Source organism: Arachis stenosperma, chromosome 8, assembly GCF_014773155.1.
Source record: "Arachis stenosperma cultivar V10309 chromosome 8, arast.V10309.gnm1.PFL2, whole genome shotgun sequence".
NCBI classification, from domain to species: domain Eukaryota; kingdom Viridiplantae; phylum Streptophyta; class Magnoliopsida; order Fabales; family Fabaceae; genus Arachis; species Arachis stenosperma.
This window is the reverse complement of record NC_080384.1, coordinates 47647774-47668652: the sequence shown is the minus strand read 5'-3', so window position 1 is coordinate 47668652 and position 20879 is coordinate 47647774. Positions and strand designations below refer to the sequence as shown.

At 33.4% G+C, this 20879-nt stretch overlaps 1 protein-coding gene across 1 annotated transcript; it reads right to left on the bottom strand.

Annotated features, from left to right (window-relative positions):
- Positions 1 to 17578: 17578 nt before the first annotated feature.
- Positions 17579 to 20613, bottom strand: LOC130943966 (FCS-Like Zinc finger 10-like). The gene is made up of 4 exons (XM_057872074.1): positions 20423 to 20613; positions 20278 to 20336; positions 18575 to 19703; positions 17579 to 18169 (listed from the first exon to the last, which is right to left on the bottom strand). The coding sequence occupies exons 3-4, from the start codon at positions 19681 to 19683 to the stop codon at positions 18007 to 18009; spliced, it is 1272 nt and encodes a 423-aa protein (XP_057728057.1). The 5' UTR covers positions 19684 to 19703; positions 20278 to 20336; positions 20423 to 20613; the 3' UTR covers positions 17579 to 18006.
- Positions 20614 to 20879: the final 266 nt, after the last annotated feature.

Sequence of the window (20879 nt, the reverse complement as noted above, 5' to 3'; positions counted from 1 at the left end):
AGCTTAATCCAAAATATCAAATTCTGTTGTGCTTTAGAAATATCTCTAGAATTTTATGAGAAATAACATATGGCATGTAAAATTAAAATTGTGTCTAATATTAGATATTTTGGTGTATATTACATAATTCAAAATATTTGTTGTGCTTTAGAGATATTTTTATAATTTCATGTAAAATGACGTGTCTTATAAGAATATATGTGTCAGTGTCAAATGCAGGTATTTCTGTATGTGTCACATTTCAGGTATCTTTATTTTTATGTACAGTCGGTTGTGTCATAATATATTCTGAGTCTTCACAATTTAAGCAATAACATGAAATATAGAGTACAATCTTAGAAAGAAGTATATAAATTATATGTGTCAAAAGCTTTTACACATCCTTAAGATAAGAGAAAGAACTCTAGGGTGCCAAGAAAAATTAGAAGGGAAGGAACAAAAGGGTCAGGTGGCACAAAATGCAATGAGACTGTCATTATGTTTTCGGTAAGATCAACCCACCATGCATTTAGTTTGTCTTTGGTGTGTTTTTCCTCTCCAATGTTCCCTTGGGCACTGGCTGTAGTGATTGGGATATTGATCAATTATTTTCTATATCACCATATGGCATCAGGTAACAAGATTTTCTGTTGTTTACTCTTTTTTTTTTTTACTTTTCTTTTTCTCAAATTCGTAGTTGATAACGTGGCTTCCTAGATATTCTTTGATTACATGCTGATATTTTTTACAATTTTTGTTGGACAGATTGAATTTTTGCATGAAAATCTACAAAGTTTTCTTGTCTATTATTCTGTGTACATGGAGCAAACCCCTGCAAACTATTTTTGCATTTGTTACATGTTTATATATACTAACGGCTTTACATGTACAAAATTTATCCTAAACAATAAATTTTTAAGAGAAAATAATTATATATAAAAAAAGAAATATTGGAGCAACAGTTGAGTTACATTTCTTCCACTGCGACAAGTGAGGCAAGTCAATTGTTTTACATTTTCTTGCTTTCCCTTAAAGTAGCAACACTGTTGTCTTAATTCTCGACCCTTAAGATTCTTTACCAACTATCATTCTAACAACATTTTTTTTTCTTCCAAGGTTGTTGCTACTCAACTCTGCTGAAAAGTAGTCACGCTTGTAAGGAGAAGGCAATGCATTATGATTGTCCTATGTTATTTTGAGGTGAAATTTTGTCGGTTAATTTTGTAATGTGCTCCTATTGGTTTATAGTCAAAATGGTCCACATGTTTGTCAATTTGGTCCTGGAAATAACAAATGCCTCAAATTTATTAATTTGATATTTTCAATTTTTAATATTTAATCTATTTTTAATTTTTAATTTTTTTGGATGATAGCAAGAGATAAGATCAGTGGTGATGGTATTAGCAAGAAGAGACTATAAAAAGAAAGAGTAAAAATATAAAAACAAAAATAAATTTTTAAAAATAAATTCGAGTGCTCTCGCACTAAACGCTAGGTTGGATGTTCAGCACCAGAAATGGCACAAATTTCAAGGCAACTCTCTATTTGGGTGGCGCTAAACGTCAGGTTGGGAGTTTAGCGCCAATAAACACAAATTTTGAGGAGCATTTATGTCGATATATATAGGCGCTAAACGCGGACCTGGGCGTTTAGTGCCAGCATGCACGTATCCCAGGAAAAGACCCCTGCCTCGCAGGGCACCAAACGATAGCTAGAAATGGCATAAAACGTGGAGTTGCTTCTGTTTGCTTGGCGTTAAATGCCAAGAGCGGCATTTAGCGCCCAAGATGGCACAATTTTCAAAAAGCATTCTATTTGGCCGGCGCTAAACGCGGACCTGGGCGTTTAACGCCAGCCCTCGTTTTCCAAAAAAAAATTGTTAATAATAATTTTTCTTACCCTCATATCAGTCCCTTCTTCTTTTGCAATATTTTAATTTTTTCTTTGTTTTTGCTCATTCGTGCATTTGTTATGTCCCTCCCTATTTTCAGTTTCTCTTTGTTTGAGGATAATCGATTAAACTTTTAAGTTTGGTGTTGTCAAGCGTGCTCTCTGTTTATCTTATCATTAATGGCACCAAAGAGAATTGAATCATCTTCACGGACCACAGCCTGAAGAGAGAGACAACCACCACGACAATTGAGGTGGTTGAACTTCCTTTCGTTCTATTTTCTCTTTCCATTCTTATTTTGTTAGTTCCCATGTTATGTTAATTTATTTTCTATCTTGCATGATCTTTAGTGTTTTTATTCTATTTAATTTAGTATTTTAGTATTTTATTTTTAATAGAAAAAGTTGTCTCATGTATCATTTATTGAGCTTGAATCTGAAAAAAAAAATGAGAAAAAGATATAATGCTTGAAAACTTGAGTTTATATATTCTGAGTTGCCTTATTTATCTTGATGTCAAGGTATTTATCTGTGGTTCTGAATGTATGAATATAAATGGTGCATATTTGATATTGAAGTAAAAGTAAATAAAAATCAAGGTCCAAGACTGTGAGTATCAATGGCTAGGAAGGTCAAATATGATTAAGAGCTCAAGGAGTTATTTTCTTAGCCATATGCTTGTAGTGTGAATGTGTTAAGTAATCCTTGAGACAGAGTACTAAGAGTCGAGACCAAGTACAAATACAGAGTATGCCAAAGGCTCTGAACACCACTGACTAGGAGAAATAAAAAGAAAAATCATAACTCAAAGATTTTTCCAGTTAAGTGCTTGTGGTGTTTTTGTGTCAAGTAAAGTTTGAGACAAAACATTTAAGAGTTACGATTAGGCTCAAGGTGCAAAGCACCAAGGAAAAGAAATAAGAAAACGTTGTGTTCAAGGTTTAAGCAAAGGTCAAAGAGGAAGAGAATCGATAATATCATCCAAGTTCTAGTCATGAAGGACGTTGACATTTCCGAATTTCAAAGGATAGTGAGATGCCAAAACTATTTAGGATCACAGTGTTAATAATCCCACTCAGTAATGGGACAGGAGCTTAAGTGAAAACTCAATTTTTAGGCAACTTCACTTCTCAGTTCTATATTGTTTTTAGTTACTTGAGAACAAGCAATAGTTCAAGTTTGGTGTTGTGATGTGTGAGCATCTTTTCTTTATTTTCTATTTATTTTAGATATGAATTTATTGAGTTTTAATTAGATTTTAGTGTTTGAAGCCTATTTGGATGTTATTTTGAGTTGCTTCAGTGTTTTGATTTCAAGTGAAATTTGGATAAGTTTGACAAAGTTTGTGCTGAAGAAAAGAGAAGAATTTGGATTCTGTTGAGCTGGCGCTTAGCGGCCGTATACTTTGAAATGCATGCAACCATCCTGTGAAGCTAGCGCTAAATGTGGACTTGGGCGTTTAGCGCCAGGTACCTCATAACGTGTGCGAGCTCACTGCCTCAAAGATTCGGCGTTTAGCGCCAAGAAGACAGCAAGGTTGGTGAACTCTCTGCCTCGAATGGCGCTAAACGCTGAACCTAGCATTTAGCGCCATGAAGACCGAATTGAATTAAAGCTTTCTACCACCTGGGGCGCTAAACACCCACTCTGGCGTTTAGCGCCAATGATGCGGCAACCTCACCCAAAAGAGCATCTTTAGTTGGATTTGGTTTTTAATTATTATATTATATTTTATTTTGGTTATTTTTATTTACAAACCAAATATTTTAGGTTTAGAATTATTATTTTATTTTAATTTCAAATCAAATTAGGTTAGATAAAAAGGGAAAAGATTTAGCCCTTCGGGCTCTATCTTCTCTCTTATGCACTTCATTCTATAGTTTATACTTTTAAAATCCTAGTTTTTTTCAGAGTCATGAGCAACTAAACCTCTCTTGTTAAGGTTAGGAGTTCTGTTTATTCTATGGATTGATACTATTGTTATTCTACTTTTAATTAATGTATTGATTTCAATTCAAGGATTTGTCTTCGTTCTTCATCTCAGGGACTAAGGTATATCGGAAGATAACCTTTTTTCTATTTGAGTTCTTGTTAAATCTTAGAAAACTAATTTACTTGAACACAAGCTTGAAAACAATTCCTCCTAAATTGCTAATTACTTGGACTTAACAGGATACGTGACATATAATCTTCTTATATTCGGGTTTTTAGAATTTTTGTGGCTAATAAACTAGAATTAAACTTAACCCTTTAATCCTACATTAAGTGACCAAGGAATTGGCGGTTGATTAGGTTAGAGGAGATTATATCACTAAGAAATTAGGGTTTAATGAATCAAAGTTTGCCATAAATTGAATCTTGCATGATTAAAGTAGGTGGCAAGAAATATAAATCTAGAAAAATAAATAACTCTGAAATCTTAACTATTTTCTCACATTATTCTTCACACCAATTTCACTGCCTACCTTCTAATTCTCTGAATTTACTGTTTAATGCAATTAAACCCCCCAAAACATCATTTTCTGCTTGTCTGACTAAGTGAATCATTCAACCATTGTTGTTTGGTCCATCAATCCTCGTAGGATCGACCCTCACTTACCCGAGGTATTACTTGGTAGGACCCGGTGCATTCGCCGGTTAGTTTGTGGACTTCAAATTCCGCACCAAGCTGTCACTGGTATTCTGGATATCTTGGTAAGCAGATTTGAGTTTGAAGCAACCATCCGATGTGAGAGCCCACGTAATCTGGTCTTTATCTTTCCAAGGGGACGGCGGGGGTATCGCAACAATCTTGCTGACTACGTCATCCAGGAGCCATTCTTTGATTTTGTCAGCATCCCAATCCCCTGAAACAGAGAGAAAATCTATAAGGTTACTAGAATAACCAATGCTTCTATTGCTTACCTGATTAACATGCATATCCAAACTCCCTAAATTAGGGACCCAATTATGTTTCCAGAAGTTGATGTGTTCGCTATTGCCAACCCGCTAAATGGTGGTTTTAGTGACATTCTCCCAATTAGCGCATACTCCTTTCCAAAGGTTCGAGTTGCTTTGCTTTCTTTCTATCCGAGGAATAGTGTCATCACCTTCACCATATTTGGATCACAATACCCTTGACCATAGGGCATCCTTCTTCTCAATAAGCCCCAGCTAACCTTCATCATGAAAGCCTTATTAAGAGCGTGGGTATGGCAAACACCCAAGTCCCTATTTTTCTTTTGTAGACCCACTTTCTTCCAACTTAACAAGTGGATCTTCTTTCTTTATTTAGTTTCTTCCCAAAGGAAATTTTTGCATTTACGGTTAATGAAATTACAACTAGTAATAGGAAGTAAGGCAATTTGCATAGTATATAAGGGAATAAAAGAAATGATAGAATTCACCAAGGTATTTCTTCCTGCCAAGGAAAGAGAGGATGCCTTCCAGGAGTTATTGAGTTTGCTGAAGATTTCATCAAAAGTGTTATTTGAGACCTTTGAATGATGAAGAGGAACCTCAACTTATTTCTAACTTCCAGACCCCAATCCCCACTAAGATGAGTTTCGAAGAGAAGTAAAAAATTTGCATCAAATTCACATTTTAAATCTTTGATAAGAGTGGGAAAAGATTTAGAACCAGCACCTCTATAATTCTAACGGATAATATTCATAAGACCAAAAAAAGAGAGGAAGGTTACGGAAAACCTGGAATTCATTATTAGGCATTCGTCCTTTGCTTCAGACAGCTGCGGTCCCGGAAAGAGCTTCCCTCTTTATTCTTGCTCACTGGCGAGGCCATCATATGAACATCAGGAGGTCTACCTTGTTGGTTATTAACTGCCTTCTCCTTCATACCACTCGAAGAGAAGCTTGCTCCTAACCGTTGAGTGGAAAGATCTATTTTCACAATAGGATGCTCCAGCACCTTACTAGACTCCTTTGATTTGTCACCAAGAAGGCATCATTATTTTCTTGCTGTAACCAACGCATACTATGCAACATCACCATTTCCAAAGCTTCCATATCCAAGTGCCTACTACGTGATCTGGGAGGAGGAGATGCATCAGAAGCTTTAAGAATATTAGCTACTTGTTTTCCATAATTTTTAGCTTTAGTGATTATGAGTTTCTCATTTTTTGTAGCCCAATTCTTCACAATTGGGCCTTTTTATGGCCTATTTGATAATTAGGAGCATTAAACTTGGGGGATTTTTATGATAGGTATGTCCCTTCTCAATAATAGCTTGGGCCTTGATAACCTGGAGCCCAGAATCAATTTGGTCCTTAAGCCCTTCCATAGAACCCTTTTTGGCATCTTCCTCACCCTTCTTCATATAAGCCATTGAAACGGGACCCCTTCCACATATCTGCGCTCCAGATCTCCCTCCCTTGCTATATTTGCTAAGGTATCATACTCATTAAGAGACCCCTTTTTCTTTTTTTGGAAGGAAATATCTTTCTTTCTCGTGATTAGTCTCTTGACCAATATCCATGGTTCGAAATTAGACGTGGCATTAGTGTTAGCATCCCAAACATTAATTCCCTCACTATTCTTTCCATTTGGTCACCTTTCCCAGTAACGGTATTCCCTTCATTGGAGTTTTCATCATCACCGAAGTTGACTTAGTGAGTTAACGCCTTAGTTTCAAGATTTTTGTAGTAAGATTCTAAACGATGGCCATACTTCCCGCAAGACAAACAAATTTGATGAACTCCTTCATACTCAATGTTCGCTTCCCATAACAGAAATGTGGGCACCAGTTTCTTGGTTAGATCAATTTCCACACAAATCCTCGCAAACTTTTTCCTTGAGTGTTTAGAAGTTGGACGATCTATTTTGAGCATATAGCCAATAGTAGAACCTACCCTCGAAAGAAATCACCGATTATAGAGATCTATAAGCAAGTTTGGGATGCGAACCCATACAACAATCTTTCGAACCACATTCTCTGATATGAGGAAGAAGGGCATCCATCTTTGGACAATATAGTAATACCTAGCTATAATCCACAACCCTTCTATAAGCGCATGGGAATAGTCCTCGTCATCTGAAAAATGAACAAAAAAGTAGTCACGATCCATATTATTGAGTTTAGAGAACTAAACTATGATTAAGATGATGACTAAAATTATTGGGCTATTATCCAATTGGTTGTGTAATTTGTTTTGTTTAGTGTGCAAAAATTAAACTGAATTAAAACTGGTCCAAGAAGCAAATGCTCAAGCCCATACACACATACAATCATGGCCCAAGTATATATATAATTACTATCATCTAAAATCCTTCTATCAGAAACAAAAACAAGTCTTTAAGCCAAGTGAAGGAAAGGAAACAATTGACCTAAGATCCTTACAAGCCATATAGCATCTGGTCTACTCACACAAACAAACTCATAAAGGCCAAGTATTGATTCACCTTGAACAAAAGCCATCACAAAAATTTCCATCAGAAATAAAAAGAATGCTTCAGGGATCAAAGAAAGAAAATAAGCCCAAGAATATAAACAAGCCCATATCCATAACCTAAGTCTAAACAGTGGTCCACACTCAAATCTATTCATTCACCATAGTTGCTAACTAGGTAACTCAATTTCAATTTCATTTGAACCTCTTCCCATCCACCGGACCAAAGATTTTCTCTTCTCTCTCTTATCTTTCTTTTATATCACATCACTCTGTAACAAAAAGAAAGAATAGGAAAGTTCTTAAGCTAGGGCAATGGGTAGAACAAAAAGTTTAACTCCAAATTCAAGAAAGAAGAAAAAGAAAAAGGGCAACAACAAGAGAAAAGATTTCTTTAGAAAAAAGAATCACAAAAATGTGATTTTTCCATTTGTACTTCATCAAGGAACCGTGAAGAAATCAACTCTGTACAAACACCGTTCTAGAAACAATGGAGAAGGTGAAATCAATGGTGCTTTGCTTGGAATCTACGGTCAAGAAATAAACTTGGGATTAAAGCAAGAACGCACGGCTCAGATTCAAGATGCATGAAGAAAAAGCTTGAAAGAGAATACTGAAAGTATGGTTGCATGTCACTATTTCTACTCTCTCTCTCCTCTGTGGACGCACTGTTGCATCTGTGTATTGGGAGAAGAACACCCAACATGTGTTGAAGCAAGGTTTCAAGCCCTAGAAGCTTCACTCCTCTATAATAGGGGTGAACGGCCAAGGATTGTAGCAAAGAGTGAGAGCACAATGTTTGGATTCTGATAAATCACTGAGCTATTTATTTTTCTCCTTCATGGTTTTTATTTTCTAATTCTTTTTCTCAGTTTAGTATTTCTGAGTTTTATTAGAAAAAGGCAAACATGGCGAAGTTTGTAAGAAAAAGCCAGTGAGCTAGACTTGGAGAAAAAGCCTAAGTTATTTCAGAAATCCTTTGTAAGTTTTTCTGTTTTGTATCATGATCCTGAGGAGATTCTCTTGCAAGTTGGGTTAGCACTTTGCATTTGAAAGGTAGGGTGAGTCCTAGTCAAGTTCAGGTTGGGTTAGAATCTGGACTTGTTCCCTTGCAAGTTAGGTTAGCACTTTGTATTTGAAAGCTAGGGTGAGTCCTAGTCAAATTCAAATTGGGTTAGAATCTGGACTTGTCCCATATAGGATTGGAGTAGATCCTAAGGAGAATTGGTGATTGTAATATGTTTAAAAGATAGTAAAATTCCATCATTGTTGTGATGGAGACTGGATGTAGGCTACATTGCACTGTGTAGCCAAACCAGGATACATCTAGGTGTCATTCTCTACTCTCTTCTCTGTTCTAGCTTGTACCACGTCAGAAGACAAAACCAAAATATCTCCTGTATTTTTTCAACATAAAGTAAAGTTACAAGTAAAGTGAAAAAGAGGCCAAGATTCAACCCCCCATTCTCTTAGCCACTGATTACCATCACATATCAATGACACCAATGGTACCTTTCGTTACCCAATTTCTTATTAGACATTGTTCCATGAAGGCCAAACCAACCCTCTTGCCTAACAACTTCACAATGAGGGCATTATTCCAAGATTTGCACCACTCTTCACACTCTTTCTTAGAAACAGGAATAGTCGGACAAGGGTCAAACTCTTTTGTAGTCTCCTGTTGATCATTGTCCTCTTTATACCATCGATCTTTGGGATTAGGACCGTCCCCCACCATATCATCAGCAAGCCCTATTTCTGATATCCCTTCAAGGCAGGATTCGGTGACAGGCAAGAGCACTTTCTTGTAAGTGAGTATCGAAACCACTGGGTCATGGGGATCACCCATAACCGAAGTGTCCATAGGATCCACTAGTTGATTCAGGTTCACCTCATCCCGAGTTTTAACTTTCTTTGTGCTTTGTTCGACCAGATCTTCTTCTTGTGAAAAACCCCTATCAGAACAATCCATCACAGCCAATTAAAAAGATCCAGATTTTGATTTATTATTATATGATATTTTAGGAGGTTCCAATTGGAGCTCTGAATTTAACACACTACCAAGACGATATCGTTGTCTTTGGAATTCGAATTTCTCATTCTCTTTTTTTTCTCGCCAATTTTTTGTGTTTAGAACCCTCTAATATTTTTCTTTTCTGATTATAAATAGTCTTTTGAGCTTCTCAGTTAGATTCTCTGAGATTTCACCAGTTTAGAGTGGTTCCAATGGGAGCTTCGAATGTAAGACACGACCAAGATGATGTCGTTGTCATTAGGGGATGCATGTATATTTTTTATAATTTATTGTATAATTTACACTATTTTATTTTTAATTGATTATTCTCATCAATATTAATGCTCCTTTTTTCTCAACAGTAATATTAGAGAGACAAAAAAAAAGTTCAAACTTGTCTTATTATCATTTGCTTTTATTTGAATTTTCTTATGGTCAATTTTATCTGTGGCTACCGTGGCCAATTCTCTTGAATCTCATAACTCCAACCATGAAAACTTGTTCTTTTTCTTTAAATAATGTTGTTTGAATGCATTGTATGAATACAATATTAAAATTTTAAATTGAAAATATCAATTCTCATGCTTGGCAATTAGTGATTTTTTTAAACCTTAATTCCTAGTTTAACTAATCATTATTTATCTTAAACTGCAAATTAAGTGAAAATGAAATTGTTTTAGTAGTTATTAGTTAAGAGTAGTTCGTGGGAATAATCTGATTATAGTCATTCAATTATGGTATTCAAAATTTTTATGGTACTCCTATAAAAATATGTGTCAACATTTGATATTGTATGTATAATTCAAAATACACTACTTTTCACATAATTGTGGTCTCACATTTAATACTATATCTCTATGTATAGTTTCGAATACATGGTATCTTTTATATAGTCGGTTGATCATGAAAAAGATGACAATAATATACTTTGAGTCTCTGCAGTTTGAGTACAGTATGCAATCTAATCAGTTAATAATAAATTAAATGGGTATGTAAAACTATATGGGTCAATATCAGATGCTTTTGTGCATATTGCATAATTCAAAATATCAAATTCCATTGTGCTTCAAAAACACCTCTACAATTTCATGAGAAATAGTACGTGCCATGTAAAATTATGTGTCAATATCAGATATTTGTGTGCATATTGCATAATTCAAAATACCTATTGTGTTTCAGAACACCTTTATAATTTCATGAAAAATAGCGTGTCCTAAGAGCACATGTATCAGTATCAGATGCTGCTATCTCTGTGTGTTACATACCCACATCCCAGGTATCTCTATCTTTGTGTACAGTTGGTTTTGTCATATACATCAGTATGCATAATCTAAAATACACTGTACTTTTTACATAGTATGTTGTGTTAATATCATATATCTTTTTACAGTCTAAAATATATGGTACCTTTTTATATAATTGGTTGCATATGTTGTCGTGGAAAATGTGACTAAAATGTACTTTGAGCCTTCACAGTTTGAGTACAGTAACATGAAATATAGAGTACAATATGAGAAATATCTCTAGAATTTCATGAGAAATAACACGTGGTATCTAAAATTATGTGCCAATATTAGGTATTTTTGTGCATATTTCATAATTTGAAATACCTGTTTCAGAAATACCTTTATACTTTCATGAGAAATGACGTGTCCTATAAGAGCAAATGTATCCGTATCAGATGTTGATATCTCTGTATGTCACATCGCAAGTATCTTTATCTATGTATACAGTTGGTTGTGTCACATAAGTATGCATAATCCAAAATACACGGTACTTTTTACATAGTAGGTTGTGTTAATACCAGGTATCCTGTACAATCTAAAATACATGGTACTTTTTTATGTAATCGGTTGCATATGTTGTCATGGAAGACATGACAATAATGTGCACTAAGGCCTTCATAGCTTGAATGTAGTAACATTAAATATGGAGTACAATCTGAGAAATACCTCTAGAATTTCATGAGAAATATCATGTGGCATCTAAAATTATGTGTCAACATCAGCTACTTTTGTGCATATTGCATAATTCGAAATACATGTTGTGTTTCAGAAACATATTTATAATTTTATGAAAAATGACGTGTCGTATAAGAGCACATATATCAGTATTAGATGCTGATATATCTGTGTGTGTCACATCCCAGATATCTCTATCTTTGTGTACAGTTGGTTGTTTTACGTAAGTATGCATAATCCAAGATACACCGTACTTTTTACATAGTAGGTTGTGTTAATATCAGGTATCTCTGAACAATCTAAAATACAAGGTACCATTTTATGTAATCGGTTGCATATGTGAAAGACGTGACAATAATGTACTTTGAGCCTTCACAGTTTGAGTACAGTAACATGAAATATAAAGTACAATCTGAAAAATACCTCTAGAATTTTATGAAAAATATCATGTTGCATCTAAAATTATGTGTCAATATCATGAATTTTTGTGCATATTAAATAATTCGAAATACCTGTTGTGTTTCAGAAATACCTTTATAATTTCATGAAAAATGACGTGTCTTATAAGAGCATATGTATCAGTATCAGATGCTAATATCTTTGTGTGTGTCACATCCCAAGTATCTCTATCTCTGTGTACAGTTAGTTGTACGCATAAATATGCATAATCTAAAATGCACTGTACTTTTTACATAGAAGGTTGTGTTAATATCAGATTATCAGGTATCTATGTACAATCTAAAATACATAGTACCTTTTCATGTAGTCGGTTGCATATGTTATCATGGAAGATGTGACAATAATGTATTCTAAGCCTTCACAATTTAATGCAGTAACTTGAAATATAGAGTACAATCTGAGAAAAAAGTGTACAATCTGTTATCAAATACAGAGTCCATGCATGGAGAAAAATTGGATCAATCAAAAGAACACGAAAAGATCAATGACTTGCGAGAGAGAGGATATATGGAACACAATAAAATCTCATGTTCACTTAGTTTGCATTTTTTTTCTCAATTCTTTTGTTGAAACTTTAGGTTTCCTGCAAATGTCAACATTACCGGAGATGCCGTATTAGGGCCCCCTTGTTGCAATGAGATTTTCTACTGTTGCCATTGTCATAATGAGACAAAGGTCAGTTCATCTTTCTTTTTTTTTTTTCAAATTTTACTTCCGAGACATTTATATTTCTTTCTTATTCCTCAAGTTGGTCGTTTTGTATAAGATAAGTTTTCATGTTATTCATTAGATTAAGTGAGAAGTCTAATTTATAAGGAAAGCGTAAAAGTGAATATCAATTAATTCAAACTACTCTTGACAAACAACCGATTTTTCTTTAGTGACAGATTCCATTACTTAGGACTTTGAAATGGTTATTTTTATTTCTCATGCTGTGACATCCAATTTTTTTCTCTTTCATTAGAACTTATTTCACTTATCTTGTTTTCTTTGTAGAATGATATCAGGTTGATCAGAAGCTTCGACATGACATTCCCCGTCATCAAGTTAAATAGGTAGGCTTATTTATTTGAACATAGATCATTCGAGTATCACCAAAATAATGTATTGCTCCTTCTCCTTTCTGTTATTTCACATGTTAATTCAATTGAATATCTATGTGTGTCACATTCTAGGTATCTCTACCTCTGTGTACAGTTGGTTGTGTCACATAAGTAGGTTGTGTTAATACCAGGTATCTCTGTATAATCTAAAATACATGGTACTTTTTATGTAATCGGTTGCATATGTTGTCATGGAAGACGTGACAATAATGTACTCTGAGCCTTCACAGTTTGAGTGCAGTAACATAAAATATAGAGTACAATGTGAGAAATACTTCTAGAATTTCATGAGAAATATCACGTGGCATCTAAAATTGTGTCAATATCAAGTATTGTTGTGAGTATTGCATAATTCAAAATACCTATTGTGTTTCAGAAATATCTTTATAATTTTATGAAAAATGACATGTCCTATAAGAGCACATGTATCAGTATTATCAGATGCTGATATCTCTGTGTGTGTCACATCCCAGGTATCTCTATCTCTGTGTATACAATTGATTGTGTCATATAAGTATGCATAATCCAAAATACACCGTACTTTTTACATAGTAGGTTGTGTTAATACCAGGTAATGCTGGAAGTGAGTCGAGCTAGACCAAGCTCAAGTTTGGCTCACGAAAATTAAGCTTGGCTCACAACTCGATTTATTAACAATCGAGCCTATTTCGTAAGCTCAAGTTTTGCTCCTTCTTCCTTCCTTCTGTTATTTCACATGTTAATTCAATTAAATATTTTGGGTTGTTTTTCAGGTGATATGTTCACTTTGTGGGACTGAACAAGAGGCAAGGGAAGATCTAACTATTAGCATAGATTATGATAAAGTTTATTTTTGTTTAGTAAGAGAAATACTTTTATGCTTGCAAGTATGCACAAGTGTTCAAAGACATTATTCATATGGGAAGTTCTATGGTGTGGATAGCATTATGCTTTACATCAGCCATTTCCTTTTTAATGCTACTTTTGAGATGTTTTTATCCATAAGGGAAGTTGTTTCTGCACAGCTGCACCACATATAGTGATCCAAGCCCAAAATCCAGTCATAGTCACATAGACAAAAAGAAATACAACTTACTCATTAGTCTCAACTTGCCAAAAATAATTAACGTCACATTAGCCTTATTAATTTCCCGTACAGCAGTAGATATGCAAAAGTACTAGTCCCATTAACTGAACCTGAAAGCATAAACAATCCCAAACGTATTCATTAGCTACGGTATCCACATAATATCCACAGATATGGATGTTTAATGCCATCCACACTATAGAACTTCCCTATTCATATTCATAGACAATCATCAATAAAATTTTTTGGCTTTTGTAAGTTAGAAGTTAGAACCCTGCCATAAACTAAGTTTACTCTTGTGGCCATGTGAGTGCACTTTGAATATACATTAAATATGTTAATAGAATAAAGCAATATATAATCTTTCTCATACATCGTAATTCGTTTGATAAATGAGTGGTGTTATCTTTATTTTATCATAGATAAATTCAATTTTACAGTGTGTGGTGCAGTCGATTTAAAATATAAAAGTTCTATGTTTGATAAATTCATTCCAAAGATAAAAATTTATCAAGAATTGAATTTAATTCAATTTTGTTTTCTTTTCTTATCTCATCGTACTTTTCAAACACATGGTATGTATGTAAAGCTAGATTATCTGTCTAAAATAACTTTGACTGATGGACAAGGCACAAACAGAAATCATGTTTACTTCACCATCTAACCCCATGTAGAACATGCATGATGCATATAAATATATTCATTTCTTGAAATCAATTACTTTTGTACAAGATTAAATAACCATTTTGATCTTTTTAAAGATACAAATTTGAACAAAAATCATTTTTAAACAATAATAATAAAATTATCCTTAATACCAATCACTGTTGACACCAATCACATTACCATCATCATCATCAATCATCACCATTGTCGACACTAACCGATAACCACCACCACCGCCATTGGCAAACCGGTAAGGCACACTAATTACCGCATTGTATTTTTAATATGGGGGTAGAAGGTGGTGTTTTTAAATAAGGTAGAAAGTTGGTATGTTTTTTATTTATATGGATACCACAAATCTAAAGGTCAAATTTGTGGTGTTTTATTTTATTTTTTTTTTGTTAATAACCACAAATCTGAGGTTTATATTTGTGGTTTTAAAATTTTTTTTTTTAAAATACAAATTTAAGGATTAGATTTGAGTTTTTTATTTTAAATTTTTTTAAATATACAAATCTGATCCGCAGATTTGTAATTCTATGAAATCTGACATCTGACTGCAGATTTTTAAATTTCTCTACTTTTCCAAATTTAAAGATCCAATTTGTTATTTAAAATAAAAAAATTAATCCATATAAAAAAAAACACACCAATTATCCATAATAATAAATTACGCACAATTTTTTTTATATAAAAAAAAATAGCCCCACTCATTTACAAGCAACAAAGACATCACGAGTGGCAGTTAATCCAACAGTATCAACCACATATTTGCCAGATTTGGCCATTCAGTTTCATCAAGGCTTAGACTGCAGCATTGAAAGTAATATTAGGACCGAAGAGTAAAATTTTGGTAAAAAGTAAAAGTTAATTTTTTTTAGTAAAAAAAATCTACAAAAAACTTTATCCTCTGTAATATACATATTTTTTTATAAATTTAATAAAGGTTGTCAAATTTCACCTAGTTGTACTTTTCACTACAAAAATTCCCGCAGCAAAGATCACAGAAATTACACACAAGTCAGAATTATGTGCCAAAAATTAAAATATTAACACCATTGTTATCAACTTACCTACCAAACAAAAATAATAATAAATGCCCAATAATCGCAGGCAATAATTGTATGCTACGTACAATTTTCTTTTTATGTAAAAGGAGAATCAAACTTGAAGATTAGTTTGAGTCCCCAGTCTCCACAAACACTAAAAAGTGAACACAAAGATCAGGTTAAGGTTCGTTCAAGCTAATTAGTACACTACATTACAACCCATTTCGCAATTAAAATTTCATATAACATATACAAATTAAATAATAAATAATTATTAAATAAAAGGATAAGTGCTTCTCTATATAGTAAACACTCTTCGAAAGGGAGAAGGAAGAAAAACAGAGCGAGCACTAATAGTCATTGATACACACAAAAGCTTTAATTTTTTCATTCATATTTTTCAAATATCTATCTTTCTGTAATGAAAAAGGCATATTGATAGTTGAGAGAAATCATAGAAAAAGCCAAAGAGTTTAAAAAAAAAGACAAAAGTGATAGATTTAAAAAAAAAGCCAATCTTAAAGTTTATTTGTATGGTTATTTTTAAAGATATGAGCTGGAATTAGGCTTGTATAATTTTTCTTTTGTAAGTTAGGTTAGTACTAAGAGTTTAGAGGTGATCTAAGTTTGGTTTGAGCCTAGGGGTTAAGAATTAGATTTAAATTCTTATGTAGAAAATAGGTGTTTATAATCATTGAATTATAGCAAAAATTTTATCATAATCTATAATAGAGATTGAATATAAACTTCTGCTGAATCAGAATATATAATTATATACCATTTTTTGTACCCTATTCTTTTTGTTTTTAGGTACGAAACAAAAACAAATAATCTTTTGATTTATCAATTCTTTTATGCTAACAGTCTAAACTCTAAAGTTTAATATCGTGGATCCTTGTTTCAACTCCCATAAAAACCATCAATTAGAACATATTGACTAAAAAATATTAAGTGACGTAATTATCAGAAGAAATATTATAAAATATATTTTTTTATAACTATGGTTTTTGTCTCAAATTTTGGTTTTTTTTGTAAGCTTTTTAATGAAATAGTTATCCAAGGTATAATGAGATAGTATATTATTTTTCCTTCAATGAGATTTTTTCATTTGGAAAATTTGGATAAATGGTCAAATTCGTTCCTAAAAGATTACACATTTTTCAAATTAGTCTCTAAAAGATTTTAAATTAATCGCATTAGTCTTTCTGTCATTTTTTTTGGTTAATAGTTGCAAAATTTGTTAGTGTGACATGTTAAGTGATACTACAATACACATATGAGTCTTAATTTACTATTACCATGATAAGTTTATGAAATTATATCAAATTAAAACCTAATTGAGGGAATAACTTGAGATATCAAAATCCCTCAATTTGGAGTTGATTTGATCTAATTTCATAAATTTATCATGTTAGCCGCCAATTAGAATTACTAAGTGTGTGTTGTGGTGTTACATCAACAAATTTTGACATGAATAGTGACGAAAAGACTAAAATAACTATCTTACGATCTTTGAATGATAAATTTAATTAAAAAAAATGTTCGAGAATTAATTAAAAAAAAAAGTGTTCAAGAACTAATTTAGAAAACGATTGATCTACTAATTTGGCCATTTACATGTAAAATTTTAATGACACTAGTCTATCGCAGTAATATCCAAAAAAAAGTGTTATAAATGTAATATTATAGATATTCTAAATTGTAAGTGAATTTTAAAATTTAAATTGATAATGATTTATAAAGGTAACCTAGCTTAATTAACTAAGAGTTATTTGACTATAAATAACCTCGTTGTTGTGTTTTAAATTAAGCATTCATTAACTAAAATCATCTCTTATTCTGTATATTTTCTTTTCTCCTGTTCTCTAAACCCTCATTCTTAAATTTATAACATACTTCTTTTTCTATAATAAATATTAATTTTTTGACCAGTTTTTTAGATCAGTAGTCAAGCCAAATATGATTAGGGTTAAAATGGAAATAAAACTTTGGAAGCCAAACCCCCCAATCCTCTTTATAAGTTATAGATAATAACATAGAGTTTCTGATACAATAACCAAACATCAAAAAGATAAGGGAAGCCGGAAAAATGTGCTTCAACCCTTCAATAGTTTAATTTCAGCATGCTACTAATCAGTTTTTCATAAGATACAAACTCTGCTTCATATATAAAAGAAAGAAACCAATCTCCAAAGCTTAAACGTGAAGCAGAATCCACCAAAGACCCTATCAAAGCTTGAAAATTGATCAGACACCAACAATGGCGGATGCATGCAAACGCGACGATGTACAAAATGACCATCCATGGCTGCTGATAGATGCACATAAAACAGCTCATAGTGTAACAGATGATCATGGTGCGTCCACGCCTTCTCATTGTTCAATTCAGAGGAACTGTGGGGAGTTTAGGAATATGAACTAGACTCGAGTATAGTTCTATCTATTAGATGTGATGATTCCAGTCTCAAAAAGTTTCTCACCATGTTCTTGATTTGGAGGGTTCTTAGAAGAAGGAGTATTATCTGATTCTTCCTCTAACTCCTCGTCATTCATGATCTCCAAGGCGCGGCACGTTAGACTGCAAAATGCTCTTTCACCCCTGCAGTGTTGTTGTAAAAGAACATCCAAATCTTAGTTAGAATCGAATTCAATCATTCAAAGAAGACAGGGGTAGGTACCCGCAGGTACGGGTTGTATTGTCATCCCTACACAAACGGGCAATCGATGCGAGGGAGATTTTAAATTAAGGGAATTTCTATACATACTAAATTAGTAGGATTTATGGTTTCTCCTCAACAAATAAATGTGTATAGAGTAATATGATTCTTCCTATTTGGGGTCTATATAAGTTGTCCTAATTCTTGAATGTTGTATAAATTATAACCTATGCCATTGTGAGTGAAATTTTGAATTAGAAAGATCTTTAGTTCACTATTAAGAAGCTACATCATCACTAAGAATATATAACAAGATGGAAATGTAATAGTACCAAGTTCTAACTCACCTATACATGTAAATATCTTTACCCTCTTCAAGCTTCTTGTTGCAATGGTGGCAGAAACTTAAGAACTCACTAGAGGGATAATGGATTGGAGTTTGTAGCAGGGATACTACTCCCTTCTCCTTTTCCATCTCTTCAATTTTAAGATGATTCTTGAACTCATCGTTGTTGTCATGATGAGTCTCCAAGATGCAATCACAAAAAATGTGAGTTGTTTTGGGATTCGGGCCTCGCGAAATCACACATGTGTAGTCCTCAGAGTTTTCAATCTCATTAGCTGATAAAGACTTTATGAATTCATTGGAACAAGAGCACATGGAAAGTGTGTTTTTAGAGTAGTTCTTGCTCCCTCCAATAAAATGAGGAGGGGAGCTCAATTGGGTGGTTGTGTTCATCACAACCACATCTTTCAAAGCAAAATCGTCCTTGTTTGGATCGGTATTCGACGAATTAACCAAATCAGAATAAAGGGTCTTCAACGGACTACAAGAATCCAATGAACATGACCTTGTTTTCCCAAAAATCTCATGGTCTAAACCACCATCTCCAATCTCAAATAGAACACTAGACTCACTACCACCCTTTTGGAGAATAGATCCAATTTTTCGGGTTGTGAAAGGAGGAGGAGCCTTACAAAAATCTTTAGGCAATGACTTTGATGATGTTGAATCAAAATTGTAATCCAAATAGGCCTTTTCACAATTTGAGGCCTTGGGAGTAACACTAATGTTCTTGCTCTCAGAACACCTTAGAATTTTCCCATTGAACTTGGGACAATCTTCCAATGAATCTATAAGGCTTAGTCCTACTTTGCAACAATCCCAACTCCTTTGATTACATGATGATTTTGGGGTCCTAATATTAACAACATGGTTCCCAAGATTTGAAAGAACTCTAGAATCTAATGGAGAAGTAGGGCTTCTAACTGAATCAGCATCTAAAAGACCTTTAGGACCAAAACCAACAAAGAGACATGGGACATTGTTGAAAATTGAATGGTTTGGTTGAGTTTTGTTTTGCCCCAAAGCAAGGAACTGAGGAGAATAGTGATCAGAATTTGAATCCATTTGGTTCTGATCCTTCTGCTGTGACCTGCTCCTCTTTCTCAGCATTATCTCAAACACAAAAGAACCTGTTCAATAATCAGACCAACATATATTGAATGAACAATTTTTTTTTTAAAATAATAATAATTTAAGTATGAATGGATAAAGAAATGACACTAAATAGGGATAAAGCTTGAAACTTTGAATCCATATCACACTAATCAAATGAAATTTAATGCCTTTTTCCTTTGTTGGGGGGAGGGGGAGGGGGGGGAGTACCATTGAAATTGGTAGATTCTGTGTTGACCTCCCAAAAAATATATGAAAGTACATAAATGAAGAAGCTCAAGAAAATGGAAGCTATTAATTTCCACCATGCAAGACCCAAAATGGAAACTAAGAAAAAGGGGGGATTAAAAATAAAATAAAAAATAAAAAATGATGATAAAGGACACCAACAACAGAGATAGCACACTGCAACAGAATAGCATCATAAAAATAAAAATACTAAAAACACCAAGAAGAAGAAGAAGAAGAAGAAGAAGAAGAAGAAGAAGAAGAAGAAGAAGAAGAAGAAGAAGAAGAAGAAGAAGAAAAATGGAACAATCATAGCAAAAGGAAATAAATTTATTTAAAAAAAAGTAAAAAAGAAAAACCCACCTGGGATTCTTTCTTTTGTGTCTCTTTCTCAATATGAAGAACACCAGAGAGAGATGATGCTGTGAATGAAGAAGAGAACTCACAAAACAAAACACAACACAACACAAATGCAGTTACGAAAAAGAAAAAGAAAAAGAAAAATTACAATGGAGTATGTGTTTGTGAAACTTGTTGCAGTTACTAGTACTCCTCATAGGTCATAACTCACTACTCTCTCTCTCTCTCTCTCTCGCTAATGCATGCCTCAAAATCAGAGCGAAGCAGTGAGCTTCTGAAATACTCTTCTCTCTCTTTCTCTCTCTTTCTCTAGAATAAATGTGGTAGTACTGTACAGAATACAAATACAATGCTGAATTTCTTCTGTACCAGCCCACAGAATTGAGAATTGTTTTTGTGGTTTGTACGTTCCCCATTTTACCTCCATTGTTCATTGCATTAATTTTCATTTTTTTCCCTTTTATTTTCTTTTTATGTTACCTTTGTTTCATGTAATTGGTAATCTGCATCAATTAAGAAAACTCTGTTTTAATTAATTCATCCATGATGTGAAGGATTATGACTTATGAATATGATATTAGAATTAAATTTTTAACTTCACAAGT